The 19,925-nt window shown below is 41.4% G+C and overlaps 2 protein-coding genes across 4 annotated transcripts in view; one reads left to right on the top strand and one right to left on the bottom strand.

Annotated features, from left to right (window-relative positions):
- Positions 1 to 13,167, top strand: part of TTBK2 (tau tubulin kinase 2) — a 99,769-nt gene extending 86,602 nt beyond the window's left edge. For all 3 annotated transcript variants that reach the window (XM_049825914.1, XM_049825916.1, XM_049825915.1), the window contains 2 exons: positions 3,336 to 4,606; positions 5,588 to 13,167. In XM_049825914.1, coding sequence (XP_049681871.1) covers positions 3,336 to 4,606; positions 5,588 to 6,056 — 1,740 coding nt within the window. In that variant the 3' untranslated portion in view covers positions 6,057 to 13,167. The remainder of the gene's footprint in view (positions 1 to 3,335; positions 4,607 to 5,587) is intronic.
- Positions 13,168 to 16,095: 2,928 nt separating this feature from the next.
- On the bottom strand, positions 16,096 to 19,737 carry LOC126049463 (uncharacterized). Its single transcript, XM_049825917.1, has 2 exons — positions 19,214 to 19,737; positions 16,096 to 18,513 (listed from the first exon to the last, which is right to left on the bottom strand). Exons 1-2 carry the CDS (start codon positions 19,698 to 19,700, stop codon positions 17,855 to 17,857), a joined length of 1,146 nt encoding a protein of 381 aa, XP_049681874.1. The 5' UTR covers positions 19,701 to 19,737; the 3' UTR covers positions 16,096 to 17,854.
- Between the last annotated feature and the right edge of the window lie 188 nt (positions 19,738 to 19,925).

Genomic DNA, 19,925 nt, shown 5'->3' on the forward strand with positions numbered 1-19,925 from the left:
AATTCTCTCCCCAGATGTGGCAAAGGATATGAAGTCTCTTGAAAAATGTAAATAAATTTCAGATCAAAGTTGGTTTCACCTAACAGAGAATTGACATATGAGAGAGAGAGGTCACAAGGAAAAGAGTTTTCATATAAACATGTTTAAGCAAAGGAGTATTTAAATGCAATTGCAGCCCTTCTGGAAATATACCAAGAAGATAAATAACCTCCTAAAAGCAAATAACGAAGGTTGTCTTACCTCTGAAAATGGAGAGGACACCAGAACCATTCTATTCTAAGGGAAGCCATCCTTCTTCAGATATGTGGAACACAACTCTGTTTTTTTGATTCCTGAGTTATTTGAATTGGCAACCAGACTAGCTCATCAAGTGAAGAGTTTGGAAGAGGAAATATTTTACCAGATTTCCTTACTTTGGAGACAGCATCTGCAGCCCTGCAAAACAAGGTATTGAAACAAGCTGGAGACAGAGCTGAGTGGACAGCAAATGCCCAAGTGATCTCTCCAAAATCTGAACTTGCTTTTCCAAGGACAATATTGCATTAAAATTTCCTGAACCCACTTTTACCCAGCTTGTAATTGAGAATTTCTAAGAGATCTGATGATTTTTGTGTGACAGGCCAAAATATATTCCTCTGTCATATGAAAGCAAGTCCTTCAATGAATGATACCTGAAGAGACATTGCATCAGAGCAACTTCCTAGAGATGTATGGAAACCTATGGAATAGCTGCCCTGTTTCCTGGACCTTTTCTCCTATTTTTTCTCCATTTTTAACCCTTTTCCTTTCTGTGCAGAGTTCTTGCTAAACTGTTTTTGTTTAACACTCAAGATTTAGGCGCTAATTGACCTAATTGTGAAAAAGTGCTTTTTAAAAAAATTCGACTTCCTCTGTTCTTTCTTTAGCTGAACTGATGTGCTTGGATTCCCTCACAAGAAAGCTTTTGAAGTAAGAAGGACTTCTCTAACTCAAAAGAGAAGTAGTGTTTCTTTCAGAGGAAAGAACCCAGACTGAGAGTAAGAGGAGATGAGGAGGACTGTTCTGCCGAAACGAAGTAACTTCAGTTCGTTTCTCAATGTACCATTTTAATTCAGCAAACATGAAGGGACTGCATTGGCCCATACTTGAAAACAAATTCTTAGGGAGACAAAAAGTAGCCTCTTGCTGCAGGTCTCAGTGGTTTTTTCTGGGTTTTGTTTTTTGCTTGTTTGGGTTTTTTTCCCCCCCCTATTTCAATAAAACTCAACTTGGGGAAGATGCTACAGACAGCTTGGGTCTACTTGGGAATAACAAGAGTTCAATTATCTTACATTTCTGCTCCCCTCCCCCCCCCCGCCCCTCCTGGTGAAAAATACAACTTTCTATAGCCTAACAGCTAATCCTACTTATAAAACTAAGAAAATATTTTTCTCCAGATTTTATTCCAAATTTCTCAAAAATATGATTCCATATTTTTAAGTTAAGGTTCAAAAACTGCATTAGGTAAATTAGAGAGGTTCAGAAGTGAATAAATAATTTCTTTAACATGAACAATTGACACCTCTTTAATTCAGCTTTATGCCTGTGATTTGTGTTTCATGTTTTGTTCTAGTGAACCATTCATAATATCGGTTGAATGTTTGTGTTTCATGGAGGTAAATGTGCACCCATAATGATGGAAATTTTGTTATACAGGACTATGAAGAAAATGCAAAAAAAAAAAGAAATCAGCAAGAATTTCAATTAAGCTGTTATACTCAGATTTCCCATAAGAGTATATCTCCTTCACTGTCAGTTCCCATTTCTTATTTTGAAGAGTTGTTCTGTATTTGTAAAGTTTGAGTACACAATATAAATTTGTATGGGTCCTGACAGATGAGCTCGTTTTCTGCCACCCAGTAGTACCAATGTACTAGCTGTTGCAAAAGCCCATTAAGCTCGGCAGCATGTATAATTTCTGCAACAAGGTCAAATGAAATTTGTCTTATAACATAGCAGAGTCCTGGCAACACTGGTAATAGGCTACCACTAGTTGTCTCTTCTACCATAAGTGCATCAAGAAAGACTCTGTGTCCAAACCCAGACTCCAGTCTTCTACTTTCTGTTGAGTACAAAAAACTCAAACTGTGTTAGATTCATGAGGCTAAAGAACACCAGAGAAAAAGGACTGAACTCTCAGTCCATATAGAGAAAGATGTAAGTGTAGCACCTTGATTTTTTACTGTTTGTACCAAATGACTTGATCCAATATGTATAAACCAGACTCTAGGACTCCTCTTCACATGAGAGTATGTTCCTCCCTTGGCAGTAGAGGTAAAACTCCTCTCACTTTTGTGTGTGCTCTCTCACCCTCTGACCTCATGACTCTTGCATTTCTGGCTGTGCAGTGGCCTGACATCAAGGGGGAGGGGTAACTCCATTCTGGTTTTGTCCATGCTTGATGGGAACTGCGGGAAGTGGGCTTATGTCCCTTAGGTGAGGAGAGACATGAGTGCAGGTGTCCCACTTTCTGGACATGTGCTTTAACAATTAAGCTATGTACTAGAAGCAGCACTCATCATAACCAACTGTTTTTCAAAGGGACTCCAACTCAGTACTATATATGGGTTTTAGGAGTGCTTTAAGCATACCTATTGGATTAGACCTGTTAGGGGATTTAGATGTGTGAATATTTAGTTTGTGAATCTCTTAATGGCCTTAGGTAAGGAGATAACCTGTTCTAACCAGGTTGCTTAGTTAAAATGAGGCATAAGCTTCTATAGGGAAGGTAATAGCTAAAATTTGGGTACTCAGGAAAGTTTTTCTGGACAAAAATGTAGGTATTATGGGTATGGATGTATTTAATTAGGTAAATAAAGTTTTTTATTAATTGTTTTGTTAACACAATATCTAAATTCTGCCTAAATTAAAATTTAAGTCCATTCCTGAATCTGGAACTCACTGTGTTCTTTGTCTTCTGTACTTGTCTAAAAATATTGTTGTGTACTTGTTAAAGATTTTACGTTTATATACAACTTATTCAAAGAGTATTCAAACTAATGTAAAATAAATAAAAAGCCTACCTGTTAGGCTGGATCTCATTTCCAGGAGGGTTACTTGGTAACTGCAACATTTTCCACTGAGATTATGTTTGTTTTTACCTGTTACACATTTCTGTCTTGGCATGATAGAGTACCTTTTTTTCTAATTATCTAGATGTAAATTATGAAGTTAGGTATTATTTGAACAATGTGATTCATAGGAATCATTGTGTAATGTATCTTGAAGACATGGAATGACAAATGCTATTTAAAGAATGTTGTCTGTATAACATTCCTGAGTTTCTCACCTTTTCCTTCTCTAATTTTCCAATGCAGATAACAATACCCAGACCTTCAGTGGCATCCACACAGTCTGCTTCAGAGAGCTTTCATTATGGCCACCAGCTAGAGAAAAGAGAGCAGGATGCTCAGTCTATGGAACACACCGTGGAACTTTCCTCTCCAAAGGGAAGTTTGCCAGGTTTGGGTGTGACAGAAGACACACTTCCAGCCAGTGCCAGCAGACCAGATTTGGTACTTAATATCAGCCAAGAGGTGCTTGACAGGGAAGGAGTTGTCAAAGAACATGTCAACGACCTGGACTGTGGCCAAAAGAACCTACCTGAACAACATAGTGGGACACAGGAAGAGAAAGAACTTGAAAACATTCCTGTAGAGGAGGCTGAGAAAGAAAGGCTTCCAGTGGTTTCTGAGGACGCCATTGAAATGCTAAGCAAAGAACAGAATTCTTTGCCAGGAAACTCAAAATCTGCAGAGGAAGAACCTCTAACGAATACTGAAGCTGCTGAAGAATCAAAGCCAAGGCCCGTCTGTTTGGTGCCAAATCAGGATGAGGTTCTGAAGTCAATAGCACCTAAAACATCAGAATTTTCTCCCTCAAGACTTACCAACCCACATGCTAATAGACAGGCAAGCAAAATAGCACCAGTTCAGGAAAATGGTTTTCATTCTAATAAGGAAGAAGTCCATATCGAAGACTTGAAATGCCACCAGGTGGCTCTTACTACTTTTTTGCACCAGGAGGACAAAAAAGAGAAAAATGCTCCCAGAAATGGGGAGTTATTCCACTGCATTTCAGAAAATGAGAGTTCTCATCGATCTAAGAAGGACTTAGTTAAATCTCCTTTTGTATTTAGGCAGAGCCGAATCCCAGTGTTAGCACAAGAGATAGACTCAACATCGGAGTCCTCTTCTCCTGTTTCAGCAAAGGAAAAGCTTCTTCTAAAAAAGGCCCATCAGACAGACTTGGTCAGACTACTCATGGAAAAGAGACAGCTCAAATCTTTCCTTGGTGACCTCTCAAGTGCCTCTGATAAGTCACTGGAGGAAAAAATGGCTGCTGCTCCAGTACCATTTTGTGAGGATGATGTCTTATCCTCATTTTCTAGATTGACACTGGACTCTCATTTCAGCAAGCAGACAGAAGATAGCTCTTTATCTCCAAGTAGCCCTCAGTCCAGAAAAAGCAAGATTCCAAGGCCAGTGTCCTGGGCAACCACTGATCAAGTCACCAATTCAAGTTCAGCTCAGTTCTTTCCTCGGCCACCACCAGGAAAACCGCCTACTAGACCTGGGGTAGAAGCTAGGTAATGCAGAGAAAATAGAAAAAGGTTTTCAGGTTGAAAATGGATTTGAGCTAGACTGCAGTTACTGTGCAGCATGTAATCCTGTAGAAGTTCCATCCTTTAATTTTTTAAAAATGCTGTCCTTCAGTTCTCTGAGAAATCTTATATTTTTGAACGAATGAGGAGAGGCTGTTGCACAAGAATGAGCCTGCTTCATTGTTAAACCTTGTACATCAATAGATGTGTATTTTGAAACCTGTCAATCCATAACTAAATCTTTACACTTTTTTTTAAAGTGGGATCACTGTTCTGGAATTGTTGGTTATTCACAAACCCAGAGGAATCAATAGGATCTGTCCTATCCAGCCCTTTGAAAATTAAACACTTCTTATTGTAGACATTTTAAGTATTTGGGTTTGGAGATTCCAGACATCAGTATTTACTTAGTTAGCTATGCTCAGATCATGACTAAGTAAAAACAACTAATTAAAGGAGGGCGGAGTGAATTCTAGAAGCCACTTTTGCCAATTCTGTATACAGACAACCATGATCTAGTTTCTTCAGTGCCTACATTACCAGGATAAGGAGAATTTTGATACAGTAATGTGAAATCCTCTGAAGGAAGTTGTGGCGTGCCTTGTCATTCCTTAAAGTTATGTATAGGAGTGTATTGATGATGTGCAGGAATGGATGTACCCCTCCGAATCAGAGGCAATAAGCACTGCTCTTCACTGTGCTTCTTCCAGCACCACCAGCAAATTTCAGTTATCCTGTAAACACTTAGGTTGTTTATGTGAGTGAGTTTATGCAAATATAAATACTGTGTTGATGTGAACAGCACAGAAGCCAAAACCTAGATTCAAACACCTCTACCTTATAGCTCCAGATGTCTGGTCTGCAATATAAGCTCATCCCTAGTTTCTAGTGGTACTGTGTTTCTTTCTATATGAACTTTAGTGAATAGATGGGAACAGAAATAATCTTTCTTCGTTTCTTCTTAAGGTTACGCAGGTACAGAGTCCTAGGGAGTAGCAGCTCGGACTCAGATCTTATCTCTCGACTGGCTCAAATCCTACAGAATGGATCTCAAAGACCAAGGAGTTCTACCCAGTGTAAGAGTCCAGGATCTCCACATAGTCCAAAAACACCACCCAAAAGCCCTGTCATCCCCCGACGCAGTCCCAGTGCCTCCCCTAGGAGCTCTTCTTTACCCCGTACTGCCAGTTCTTCTCCATCCCGGGCTGGGAGACCCCATCATGATCAGAGGAGTTCCTCCCCACATCTTGGGAGGAGTAAATCACCTCCTAGCCATTCAGGCTCCTCATCTTCTAGGAGATCCTGCCAACAAGAGCACTGCTGCAACAAACCAAGCAAGAATGGTCTGAAAGGATCTGGCAGTTCCTTCCACCATTCCCCAAACACTAAGACTCCCACAGGAAAGAGCAAATCAACCACTAAGCTTAGCAGATAGGAACTGGGCCTTGACAGGTATAAAGCCTCCTCCTAAATCTGATGCATGTTGTGTCTGTGTACTGTGTATTTAAAAAAAATAATCAAAAAAAGTATATTAAAAAAACGGTGTTGAATCTGCGCTTTTTAAAGAAAGTAAGCATCATAAATGATTCATGAGAAAGCATACTGTGTAAATAAGTGGCCAGGCATTGCCTAAGAGCAGGCAGCAAGCAGATCCACAAGAGGAAAAGTAGAGGCCAGGATAAGAATGACTAGGTAGTCAAAGAGGTGCAATGCATTTAGAGTTGAAAATATCTCTATGGTGAGTGTTTTAAAAGGGTATTTATTTCTCTGTTTTTAGTTTACCTAGCTAGAAGATTTGGCCTAATTATTTAAGGCCTTACATACTGAAGGAGTATGTAAGAAAACCTGAAATGGTTATTCCCAAAATGACGTCACCACTTGGGAGATAAGTACTGCTCAAGCATGTCTTTGCAGTTTTAAAAAAGCACACAATTTAGAAGATGATGGTATTTCTACCTTGTAAGTCTCTTCTATTTTGAGCTGCATACATCTCTGAGTCACTCAGTGCTCATCTTGTCCCGTCTACCATGGCACAGATTTTTTTACCTAAGGAAGGTACCTTGCCCCTTCTTCACACTGATGACATTTTAAAATTAATATTAACACTTGCCAAGGTATTTTTATAGCTATATTTTTACTTGTTTAGTACTGATTAGGATCCAAGAAGCTAATTCTCAGTTCTATCTCATACACTTCTTTGAGAGTCATAGTAGGGGTTCTTCAAATTGTGTTTGGTAGAATTTGGAAAAGCATTCCTGTCTAGGAAATGAGAGAAAGGAGGAGATGTCTCCATTTCACTGAATGTTGCAGATTTACAAGAAATTGCAATGTAAGTTAGAAAACAAGTTAGAAAACAGAAGCACTTTTTTCCCCCTTAACTGCAAAAAGAACCCTTGTTATTGCTAGCTTTTGTTTTTCTATTAGTTAGGGATCATTTAAACAATTGATCTTACCATGCAGAGATGATTACCAACCAAGGTTTGCTTTTTTGGTCATTTGTTTTATAAAAACAGGAGAGATGAAACGGAGATGAGGAGATTGTCTACTTCATGAACTTGGTAGGTTATAGCTGACAGAAATATACTTGACATCTGTACAGAATCTGGGTAAGAATATTAGTCATCAAAGCAAAATACATAGAAAGCAATCTGAGGTACTTTTTTGTTGGATTCTTTTAATTCTTTTGCCCAATTTTTTTTTGGTAGCCAAGCTTCGTTGTCTGTGAGTAAAGTCCATGGTGTCTAATTCCTCTAATTTTGTTTGGTAGTTACTTAATAATCTCTTGTGCTCTACAGGATCTCTGTAGGGAACATAACGGTACAGTACCTTTTGGTATATTCAGAAGAGAATAGTGGGTCGGAATAGTAACACACAAGAACGCAAGCCTGAGAAAGATGCAGCCAGCTCTCCCTAATTATCCCTGTTGTGGGAACGCTGGATGTGTAGGAGACTTGTCAGTTACTGATCTGCTTGCTCTAGTCATATGCCTCTTCAGCCAGCATCTGTGCTTTTTTATTTAATCTCTGCCAAATGAATACCTTTGGATTAAAAAGGGAATATTTTGTCTCTGAGCTAACACATTCTAATGCTGCATTAAAGCTGCCCTGGAGCTGCACTGAATTTCACTTGCTTTGTCAGACTATGTTGATTTGATTCCCCCCCCCCCTTACTATGAATATGTATATTGTTTCCCATACGTAATGTAGCACAGTGTGGAACCTTAATTTCATTCAGGTTTCAAGCACTACAGATGAATGCAATAGGTAGGGTATACCTGCTTTTTCTGAAGAAACTGTACCATTGGAAAGTCCTATTCCTTTGTATTATATTGTATAATAGGGGCTATACCAATAATTGCATGTCCTCATGGTAAATTATATAATATAAATATTTATATATATATATACATATATGTACATGCTTATATAAACTCATTCTTTCTCATTTTTCATTTGTAATTTATGGACCACAGATAATACAGTTCCCTTTCTGTTAGTTCCTGAATACTTTTGGCGCTACATCTTCTATTCCCCCCCAAATTTCTGGAATGCACAAATTCTAATAGCCTTTATACCTTGATACAAGACTGAAGGACTGCTGATTTCTCAACCAGCCAATGTTTTGTCTTACAGCTTGCTTTTTTTCTTTATAATTTTGTGTGTCCATTTGCATAGGGAACGAGAACAGAGACTCAAAGGTATTATTATTTTTTATTACAAATAGGGCTTGTGGTTATTAATTTTTATTTCATAATGTAAATTCTTAATTGTTATGAATACTTGTCATATAGGAGCAGTGACAGTCAATGAATATCTAACAGATGATTGTGTCAACAACAAATTCCATCTTTTCCTTCCTGTTTTCCTCATGTTTCCCTACAGTACACCATAAAGAGAATTTGGTCCCATTGTGGTATTTTTGCCCTGGGCACTGCTGGAATTATTTGCTGAGGTGGTGTGGCAGCCTGTGGTTATTTTTCCTCCCCTCCTCCTTATTTCTGAAAAGCATTTATTGTGGTCTTGTAAGCTCATTCCTACATTAACATGGTCAGTTTTAATAGGTACCAGCTTTACGCATCCTTGCCTGAATGCTGAAGTTGAGGTGTTTATATTTTCTCTCCAGTGTAGCAGGATCCAGAAACAGGTAATTGCTTTGCAGGTGAGAAAGAATATTACACCTAAGGATTTTTTTATGTTGTCTTCAAAGTACAGACTTGTCCGTTGTTACACATTACTATGTAAAATAAATCAATGCTGTAGAAATTCACTTGTACTTGAACTACTTGCCAATGTAAAAATAGTAAACTATGCCAAAACGGAGAAAGAGATAGCAGTCATGATTGATGACCCAGGCTTCTTTCAGTGCAGAAAAAGGTAAAAGGACTGAATATCCCCAGCTGCATTTTGCTGTGGATTCAACGGGATCTAGTGAGAAAATCATGAAGATCTGAATGGAGGAGTGATTGTGAATAACTTATCCTGAGTTACCTGCTCTTCTGGAGTTTTTTATTGCTTGATACCCTTCCCGCAAAAGTTTACAGAATTGCTTACTATAGTCTAATGTAGCAGTCAGTTAATGTAGTTAGGTAATGGTCAGCTGATCAACTCATACATAAATATTAGCTTAATATTTTTAGAGGGCCTGTATAATCATCAAGAACTGAGTAAGCTTCAATATTTGAATATGCAACTGACTCTGCATAAAAACACCAATGTACATGTGTGTGGCCCTTGTGCAGAGTGAATGAATGGTTTACAGAGGGTTATCTGCAAAAAATTTTCAGGGACGGTGAAGATTTTTCTCCATTGTACAAACCGGTTACAGTTGTTATGCATAGCACACTGCAGCTTACCCAGGTATTTTAGCTGGGAAACAATGTAATTCAAGGAGCTGTTGCTTTGTCCTCTTCAAGCCTCCATTTCTTTGGAGGGCAGTGCAATGGAGCCATGACATGTAGCAGATGCAGATGCCACACACGTGTTTCCTCTTTATGGTGTTTCCTGTGTTGTGGCTGGCACTTTGGAGCATTTTTTTAGAGAAATTGAGGCATGAAGCCTTTAAACTAAAATAGAACTTGAAAAGACTGAACATTTTACGCAAACTTTTGTGCTGCAATAGTGCATGGTATAATCATGTTGCAACCTCAAAAATCTATAGTAATATTAATAAACCTCATTATTAATTACAAATGCCAATTACTAATTAAGTAAAATCCTGTTAAAAGTAGTAGAAGGTGTAATACCATAGAGCAACAATGGCAAGTTGTATGATGCTAGGCACCTATCTACTGCTTAGGCAAGGTCGGTAAGCATAGAAAATTCACTGCTCAAAGGCAGGAGCAATATGAGGTCTTAACTGCTAGTTATATACCATTATTCAGGAGGCAAACCCCTGGGGAGTGACTCGGGGCGTTCATTATAGGCACCAGCCACATCCTGTCTTGGGAAATCTGGACATATTCTTGCCTTGAAGTCTGCATGTCTGAGATCAAGCTTTCTCGCATACCTCACTAAACAGTCTTGATGTAAAGGGGAGGATCTGGTCCTATATATTTAAAAATAGCTTGAAATATTTTACATCTGAAAAAGACTTGCAAGAGCTCTATCATTTACAATTTGTAGTATTATGGTATTAACTATAGTTGGGAAAACACACAATTTTGATTTTATATATATAAATAGGCATTTGTACATAAGTGTATCTATATATACACTTATATAGATACTGTATATTATATAGAAACATGTATACATACATACATATGTGTGTATATACATATAGATAGGAACAGTCTCAGCTATTGCATCCTGTTCACTGGAATTCATTTGCCAGAGTGAACCAAGGCCTGTTTTGCTTTGATTTGCTCTGATCTCCTCTTCATCTACCATAATTTTGCTATGCCCTAATTCCGATTCTTTATCTTTTCCATATTACAAGGCCTGATCCTATAGTCCTACTTGGGCAAAACTCCCGTAAGTCCTTCTTACTGCAGTAACTTTTAGGCAATGGTTGACTATAATGCTTCTGAAAAAATATTTTCTTTTTCTCTTTGATGAGAATGTAGACAAAGCCAGACTTACAGTAGAAACTCTTTCCTGTAAACAGAACTTTTCCATAATGAACTGGACAATTTTTTGGAACACCAAGATGCATAAATTCTGATAAGAAGCGATTATTCCAATTTCTTAAAAGGGTCTAATGGCAAACTAGGGATATGTGCCTCCAATTTTTATATATATGTTTAATGAGAGAGGAGTCTTCTGAAAAGGAATAGGAGAAAAAAAGAGAGCTCAAACTCAAATTGGTTTCTCATTATAGGCCTATAATATATTAATCTTAATTTTTTCATGCAGGACTGATCCTGTGAGGTGACAAGAGCCATGCCTGTCTTCTCAATTCCAGTGAGCAAGGGGCTGCTTAGGTGTCTTTTGTTAACACCGTGATTCCCTATGGCACGTTCTCTGTATCCTTTTCCACTGCAAGGAGTGGTCAGAGAACGGTCAGCTATATTATATAAATAAAAGTCTTGACGATTATCCATGATTCCTTTCTTCATCTGGTAAAAGCTTTGGATGCTCGTTCCTATGTTTGAGACTTGTGGAACAGTGCAAAATATTTTTATTCTTTTTTTTTTTTTTTTCTTTAGCTAACCTAGTAGGCAGTGAACTGAAGGGTTTTGTTTGCTGTTTTGCTTTTGGCTCAAATGTCATTGGTTGCAATTACTGCAATTTTCAGTAACTGATAACGCTGGCAAAAGGAAGCGAGGTTCAGTGTTTTGACTACATGCAACACATAGGTCTTACATTTCTTAGCTAATACATGCAAATTGCATAAACACGCACCTCACACAAGAACACCTCAGCTGTCTGCTTGAAGCCAGTCTTCCCTACACACAACATTTGTAAAAGAGAGATGATATAAAAGTCAGCCTGGATTGTGTAATAATTGTCTGGAATTATCTTACGTTACTGTCAAATGCCAAAAAGTTTTATCACTCATTTTCCTGTGGCTTAAATAATCAGGCTTTTAAATATTAACCTTTGAGGTGTTTGGTTTTTAAGGAAAAATGCATAGGAGTGTATTGTTTTGAAGTTTAATGTATTGACTTGGCGATTACTCCAGCCATCCAGGTTTGAACACATAGGCTGATTTTACTCTCCATTGTTGGTAACACATTCTCTCTTAACAGTAGTAGTGACAAACCCAAATGTTAGCACGTCATTGATGTATTTCGCTTCTGTTTCTCCTCTACACGAAGAGCTTGGACCCTTGGGAATTCTTGCTGTTCTTGTGCAGGTGAAACTTTCATTAAAATTCATATAGGGTCTTGTTTTGTTGAGGATTTTTACCCTGTTTAGGGACTAAAGGAATAAACTCACTCTATAAATATCATATTTGCAGTTGCTATATTTTAAATTGGAAAATGCTTATTTTTTTTATTACTATTATGACATGACATGCCTTTTGATCTCTACTTTTCTGTAAGAATTACTGCTGAGAGTCAGCTTTGGCCAGGAGTACAAAGTGGTTTCTTCTAAAACAATACCACAAGTGGGTTACTTGTATGACGCCCTGAGCGTCCACAACTGTCTGTGGGAATTCAGCTGGAATTAATTTGAGTTACAGATGTTTTGTTTCCTTTTGAGATCACTTGATCTTTGACCTAACTTTTATATAAAGGAGCTGTAATAACAGCAGACCAGCTTGCTCCAAAAGATACAGTGTAATTAGTTCCGTCTGCCTGGCTTCAAATCCTTTTAAACCCTTGTCAGCTGCCTGGCAGGCAAGGTCATAAAGGTTTGACACAAGGTGAGGTGGGATTTTGGGGGCTATTTCACATCTTTTTCCTCTGACTGAAGATCTGGATTGGTTGCCTAGAAGCCTTCTCTGCATCCTCTTTACATTCCTTGGCTAGAAAGCAGGATTTGAAATTCTTCCCCAGCTTCTAACTTTCTTTCTATAGGCTCAGCCCAGAGGTGAGCTGCAGTGCTTGTACTAAGAGATGTCAATTTTCAAATGCTTTCCTATGAATATCCAAACTAGTAAACTAAGGAAATCACCAGCAATGCCTTCAGACAAGTACTGACTTTTTGTAGCTGCCAGCCAATGGCTGCTAATCTAAAATCTCTGGGCAATACCACAAAGAATGAAATCTGTGTATTAATTAAAAATACAATGTTGTCACCCTGTGAGAAATTAAGTAGTCAGTAGTAAAATCTGCAGCATGATTAAATTAAGTGGAATGCAGTTCCAAGATTGTTTGTTACCATTAAGGAAGACAAACGTTGAGTCCTTCAAATTCTCTCGCTCAGTGATTGCAGTTCTCTTCCACATCTTGGAAATCTTCTAAGCCATTCTTTTCCTTTTAATTTTGCTCAGGCACCCAAGAACATAAAGAGTTAATGCCCTTGTAATGGTCATTTGTACATAAAGTTGTAATTATTTATTTTCTCATTTGTACCATATCAAGGCTTTGTACAATGTTTTAAGTTTTGTTTTCAAATTATTTTGTATTTTATTTTTATAAACTGGTTCTAAATAAAATACTCATTCAGCATGCAAAACCTCAGTTCTTGTGTTTGTATAATGATGTAATTATTTATAAAGCTTCAGCTGATTTTTTTTCAGTATTTTTTTATTGTTGTAACCCTGTACTTTAAATGGAGAAAGTGCTTTGACAGTGATTTTTTTTTTCTGTTACAAGAAAGCGAAAAGCAAGTGTCTGTTGGTACTACTGTAATATGAGTCAGATGTTCATATTGCAAGTCAGAATGATTGGATCAATGGAAGTTTTACTGATTTAGTAGGTTCATGTGTTGTATATTAATAAGAATAGAAGAACTCAACCAGCCTCCTCAGAAACCTCCCTTTCTATTTGCTCTTGCTCTTATCCATGCTGTCTGTATTCAGCCAAACAATAAATGATTGCCACAGCCAGATCAGATCAATTTTAGTAACAATATGGTGGATTCCAGCCTTGTCATTCTGAAAAGCCAGCTGCTGCTGCTTTTTTTTTTTTTTTTTTTTTAGTTTTCCCCTTAAAAATTATAATTTCTTATTTAGTCAGAGGCCACTGTACTTGATTTCTTTGGAGGCGGTCAGGTGTCTGGATGTAGTCACTGAGCTTTTACAGCCTCTTGAGGACACCTGTCATCTTCTGTACAATACACTTAAGTGGCAGATAGCAGAGAAATAAATAAACAGAAGTTGTTACTCAATCTGAGCAGTTTATGCTATGTGGAAATGCAGTGTTAAACTACCAGTTGCTCTAGTTTCCTCCAAGATCCTTTCATTTCTCTTTCTAGTAAAACTAGCTAAAAGTAGTGTATCTTATCATCACAATTTTTATTTGCAGTTTATGTGCCTGCATGTCTTAGTCCTTGTATGCTGTGGAAAATATTGCCTGCTTTTTACGCAGCAGAACAAGGTTTTTAGGGAAGTCCAGAAGAATTGGAGAAAATTCCCTGGATCTCTTTCTTGGCATTATCACTGTTATGCCTTGTATGTAAGGCAAATTAAAAGCCAGCTCTGCCCTTGTTCAAATCATTGGCAGTATTTTCATCAAGCTTCGTGACCAGGTCATTAGCTCTTGTCATTTATAGAAATAGCCCAAATGGCTTCACACGACAGGAAACAAATTGGGAATTCATTTACTCAGTAACATTCCAAGAAAATGATGTTTAATTTTCTGTTAAGAGCAGCCAGAAATTTAATGGCATGCTTCTGGATGGTATGTGCTTTTGGTGCTCCCAACAGAACCATCATTTGATCACAGAAAGGGTGCATAAAGAAAGAGCAAGCCACCTCTTTTAATTTGAAGATGAAAATAACAAATTTGCACACTCTGTACTGGTGACAAGTAGCTCAGTAACTTTCCTTGTTTAAAACATTATGTAAATCTGGATCATACCAGAAATGGAAGAGTGGTTTTGATCTGGCTCCAGTATATGTTAGCGGTATAACTGACAGACTGTGGGGAAGAAGCAAGATTGGAACAAAGACGCTGTGGCAGATCGATGTTGAGGTCTGGTGGTTGCCTGGCCACTGAAGTGTCTTTCAGCATTGCCTGGCTTGTCATCTTCATTCGTACAGGAGATCCAATCTGCCCGCTCTGCTTTTAGGATCTTTAGGAAGCTGTGCTTCCCTGCGCTTGTACTGTAGCTGCCTCTCATTTAAATTTGTACTTGAACATGAGGAAGCTATGTAGTGCACACAAGTCAGCTCTGCCTATGTTGGGGCCCGAAAGGAGTTGTCTAGGATGGCCTCCCTCCTCTTGGGACCAACAACCAAGTTCGTGATACCCCTGGACTGAATTAAGGTGAAACGACACCAGCCAACCAGTTTAACAATTTATTAATACAAAATACAAGGCATGAGGTTAGATGCAATAACTCAATGGCAACTACTTAACTGGACAACTCAACTAGTCAAACAAGTCCCCTGCCACGTGTCTTTCACAATTTGATAGAGAGAGGAGGAGAGAGAGGGACAGGGACAGAGACAGACAAAGAAGATATCGCCACCCATGGATCTAGCGGCGTCCTGTTGGTCCTCTTGATTATTGGTGTTTTGGTGGGGCCCCCCCCCCCCCCCCGCCCAGCTCCTGATGGTACCATTTTATACAGTCTGGGTCAAGGCAACGGCACATTTACCACGTAGACTTTGGTACCCACGTGATGATCGTGTGATGTCTCCAGTCCGCTGCGCGTGCAGATGTGTTCTTAGGGGGTTGTCAGTTGTCGGGTGCCCCCACTAAGTGCCGTGACCACCAGTCGGTCTTTCATTGTGCCTGCACCGTAGAGATCGCGCCAGGGATTGCACCAGGCTGTGGGTTCTTGTCGTCTTGTGGTTTCCTCTGTACCAAGAAACGTTTAAGACAGATGACCACGCATCTGTCCCCTTTAGCCTAGAAATGCTGTAGTAAGCGAAATTCAAGAATTAACAACTGGATAAAGAACTGAAACATTGCAAGAAAGTCAGACAGGTAAGAATTGGCTGTTGCAACCTGGACAAGCTCAAACTGCTGCCCAAGAGGACCAGGGAAACTTTAGATCATGTTTTGCTAATCTACCTGGAATGTCACGGTAGCATTAATTGCTTCTTTGTCCATGAACAAAATAGAAATTGAAGGGTACCTTCTTCAGTTACAGAAAACACTGCTCGAGAGAGCCCATCTGTACTAATGGGGGAGAAATTATGCTTCCAACCGGTTAGTTTGGAAAGCTTTTAACAACATAGACTCAAAAATCAGATTTAGTGTTAGTCCTTTCCCCATTTTTAAAACCAGTAATTTATGAATACGGTAGTGATACCTGTCACCCACACCATCTCCTTTTGTTACGGTAAACCTGAAAATGAGAACCTCCTCTTCTTCAAAGCATTAATCTCAATTAGTAATGTGCTGTACATGCTTATGTGTTAATTTTGTGAGATGTTTCCGTGTTTTACTCTATCTATGATGCTGAAGGGAAACACTTGATAGCAACGTTGACTAGTTCACGTTTTATTAGGTGGCAGCTGTCAGTTTTTGAGGCGTGTGTGTGATCGGTACACCATAATGGTGTAAGGGCAGAAGTAAAATAAAGTACTTAAAAGTACATTTTCATATGGTATAGTGCTCTGCCAAAGCTGACTGCAAAAATGACGTACCTTACCTTACGATTACATGTTCTTATGCTGCTAGGAGAGGGACAATTGCATTGCCATTCTCTACGTCATTTGTATTTGCTGAATTCTTGCAGCGGGAATGCTTGTGCAAAATGACTGGAAAACTAGAGGCAGCTAGTCATTGCTGTAGGCTAAATTTATCTGTAGAATTTTAATATCGGTGATAAATGCTTAAGAAGAGGACGTGCATGATTTTTCAGGTCATCGGATAAAATTGCAGGTGAGAGGGTTTTCATTTCCCCTCCAGTATGGACACTGGACGTATGAACACAGCACTGCCGCTAGTTTTGAACTGTGCAAAGTAAAGCAATTCCAATGTATAAGCCTTAGACATACCAGCCTTAAACACATCTTAAGACTAGTGCCAGTGACAATAGTTTTCTCCTATCTGAATGTGAAAAGGAGATTTTTCTTTTTCACGTTAGGATAAAATGATTCCTTCGTGCTTGTTTCCGAGTTGACACTTAACAGGTTATTTTTTGCTCCAACTTCTCTTTCTTCTTCCTTGGATATATAGTCAAGAGAATGGAAGATTTTATTCATCTCTCTGATAGGTGAAAATGAAAGCTTCCTAAACTATGCAGGAGCATTTGTTCTGCCTGGAGCAAAGTCAGCCCCTGCTTCCTGCAATTTGTTTAACAGCAAATCTAACTTCTGTTTCATGTAAAACAATACGGAAACTTTTTTGCTCTCTGTATTTCAACTGTTGTGGTATTGATTCCAGAAGGCTTGCAAAATCTGTTGGGAGATACGGCCTGCTTATAAACCATATGGGGAAAACTTATTCCATGTCAAAACCAGGCATCACTCATCAATTACTATTTTTTGCTGTATTTCTCTGCTTTAGTCATGTGACAAGAAAGCGCCTACCCTGCTAGCCCAATAAAACAAAATGCCTTTGAGGAAAAGGTGCATTTGACAAGCTGGGAATGAACAATAGCCAGGTGGAGCAATGCTGTGCGAATTCTGAGGAGTACGTTCATGAATCAACAGCTCAGTGTCCTAAACCATTCGTAGAGTTAAGCAGGTATGTCAAACTCTTCCTGCGATGCCTTGCACAGCTTAGACTTGCTTAAAAAAAACCCAACCAACAACAACCAAGCAAACACCCCCAACACTATAATCAGAAAAAGCAAGTACTTAAAAAACCCAACTACTTCTGACATCTGTTTAATCAAAAAACTGTGCAACTTGTGTAAGACAGCTCCTGCTGGTCACCAACGATAACGTTACTTTTTTTACCCAACTCTCATGCCTTTTATTTTTCAAAAGGTCACATAAACCAAAGGATGATACAGACAAGAGTCTTAGTCAAAATAAATCTGTTTTTTTGTTTGTTTTTAAGGGAGTAAGAGGATAAAGAGAACGGAAGAAAATTATTAGCCAACTGCAACAGAGTTAACAAACAGGAGACTGGTAATTAGTGTTTAATGCCACCTATTGCGAAATGTTTCCCACTGGGAAAAATGTGGGAGGCAAGTCCACTTTGCTCCTTTGAAGTCACAAGCCGGAGCAGAACATACAACAGCACCTAACACCACAGTCACTTTACATATATTCAAGTTTTCACACATCTGCAAAGCAGAAGTAGTAGCAGCCATTTGGATGTTCTTTCTTAATGGTTCTCAGGGGGGGCCTAGGAAATTCAGAAGGACCTGGTTCTTGTGACATGGAGCTGGAGCTGCAGCTGCTGCTTCTGCTGCTGCTTCCAGCCACCTGCGCTCTACCTCTGTCCTCAGCGGGGGAGACCTGGGGGGAACCCGGGCTCAGGTACCCGGCTGTGGTCTGAGTGGAGGCGGTGGCGTACGTGGTCGGGCCAGTGTTGTTTTTCACGTAGACGTTTTTGATAGCAACAAGTGTATGCGCCATGATGCTGAGGCTGTTACTCAGCTCTTGCATGCCTTGCTGCAGCAGCCGAAGGTTGTGGTTGACACTGTCAAAGCCAGACTGGATCACCTGCATCTGGGTCTGCTGAATCTGCACGAGGTCCTCTTCAGTTATTTCACTTTGGTCTGCCTGGGACCTGCCTTTTGTTTTGGCTTTTACTTTCCCAGAGGAACCACCGCCCGATGTCCCCAAAAAAGGTAGTTGTTCCTGGCTAGGTGGAACCACTGCCATGTCCTCAGAGCTTTCTTCTGGCTCTACCACCTTCACTACTATTTCTTCTTTGAGGTTCATCTTCTCGAGACCGGATTGATGAGATGGGCCGGGATTGTCATTAAACCCTAGAGGTGATGGGGGGAGAGGAAAAGCAAAGGAGTCAGTGAGAAGCCTCACGACCTTAGCGGTCAGCGAAACGTGCGCTCATCCACTAAGGGCTAACCTTAGTCCTTGAACCAAGACTCCACAACTCCGCTGCGTTACCCTTGGTGCTTTAAGAACGCACATTATTACCTCGACAGGTGGGAAGAAAACCCCGAAGGCGCGTTCACCAGTTAAGAATATATTTACACGCTACGGCTCCCTCACCGGCCCCACCACAGAAGCCGGGTTTTAGGTTCCAAGAGACAGAGGTGGTTGCAAGCTCATTTCACGCTCCACCCTGCGCGCGGTCACCGGTCACGGCGTTACCGAAACCCTGTGACTGCGAGAAACCCCTTGGTGCGGAAGGCGGTCGTTTCCGCGCACTAAAGGGATCGATCTCTCCCCGGTACACACGAAGTGACGAACTCGCAGCGCTGTGCACGGACTGCCCAGCACTGCGCGCTGGCACGGCTTTTCGCGCTTGCTAGGCGGCGGGCAGGTACTCGAGCGGGGAGCCCGCTGCGGCCGCGGCTCAGCGCCGTTCCTCCCCCGGAGGCCGAGGTAAGCGGCTGCCGGGGCTCCCGCGGCGGGACGGGACGGGACGGGGACGCGGAGGGTGCGGGGCAAGCGCCGCTGGGGGGGGGGGGGGGGGCGGGGGGGGGTGTCGGTCCCGCAACTCACCCATCTCCCCCACGACGGCGCCGGGCAGCTCCAGCGTGTCGATGCCGCCCACGATGGGCACGGCCTCGGCGGGCAGCAGGGAGCCGTAGGCGCGGTGGTGGTGGTGGTGGTGGTGGTGGAGGTGGTGGCGGCGGCCGGGCGGCGCGGCGGTGGCGGCGGGCGGCATCTCCTCGGGGGCCAGGAGGAGGCCGAGGGCGGCGGGACCCGGCGGCCCGCAGCCCTGCGAGAGGCGGCAGAGCTTGCTGCGGTCGCGGCGCTTCAGGTCTCGCCAGCGCTTCTTCAGGTCCTCCACGTCGCGGGGGCAGGCGGCCACCGGGTTCACCTTGTGCCGGATCAGCTCCCACACCTTCCGCTTCTGGCCCGGGGAGGCGCGGCCCGGCCCCGCCGCGAACAGCAGCTGCTCGTGCTTCAGCACCTGCTCGATCAGCACTTCCGTCTCCGCCTCGTTGAAATTCGCCTTGCGCCGCTTGGGCGACTCCTCGGCCATCCTCCGCCGTCGGGGAGGGGGCCGGGGCAGCACCCCCCCACCCACCCACACACCTCCCCCACCCCCCCACCCCGGCCCCCGGCGGGCGCGGAGCCGCGGGGGGCGCCGCTGCCCCTTCCCCCGCCCCGGCCCGCGGGTGCCGCCGCCGCTAGGCCGGGCCCCGAGCCCTGCTGGGGAAGCAAATACCGCGCATGAGAGGAAAAGACGCGCACGGGCCAGCGCAGG

This window comes from Accipiter gentilis, chromosome 22 (assembly GCF_929443795.1).
Source record: "Accipiter gentilis chromosome 22, bAccGen1.1, whole genome shotgun sequence".
Taxonomy (NCBI): domain Eukaryota; kingdom Metazoa; phylum Chordata; class Aves; order Accipitriformes; family Accipitridae; genus Astur; species Astur gentilis.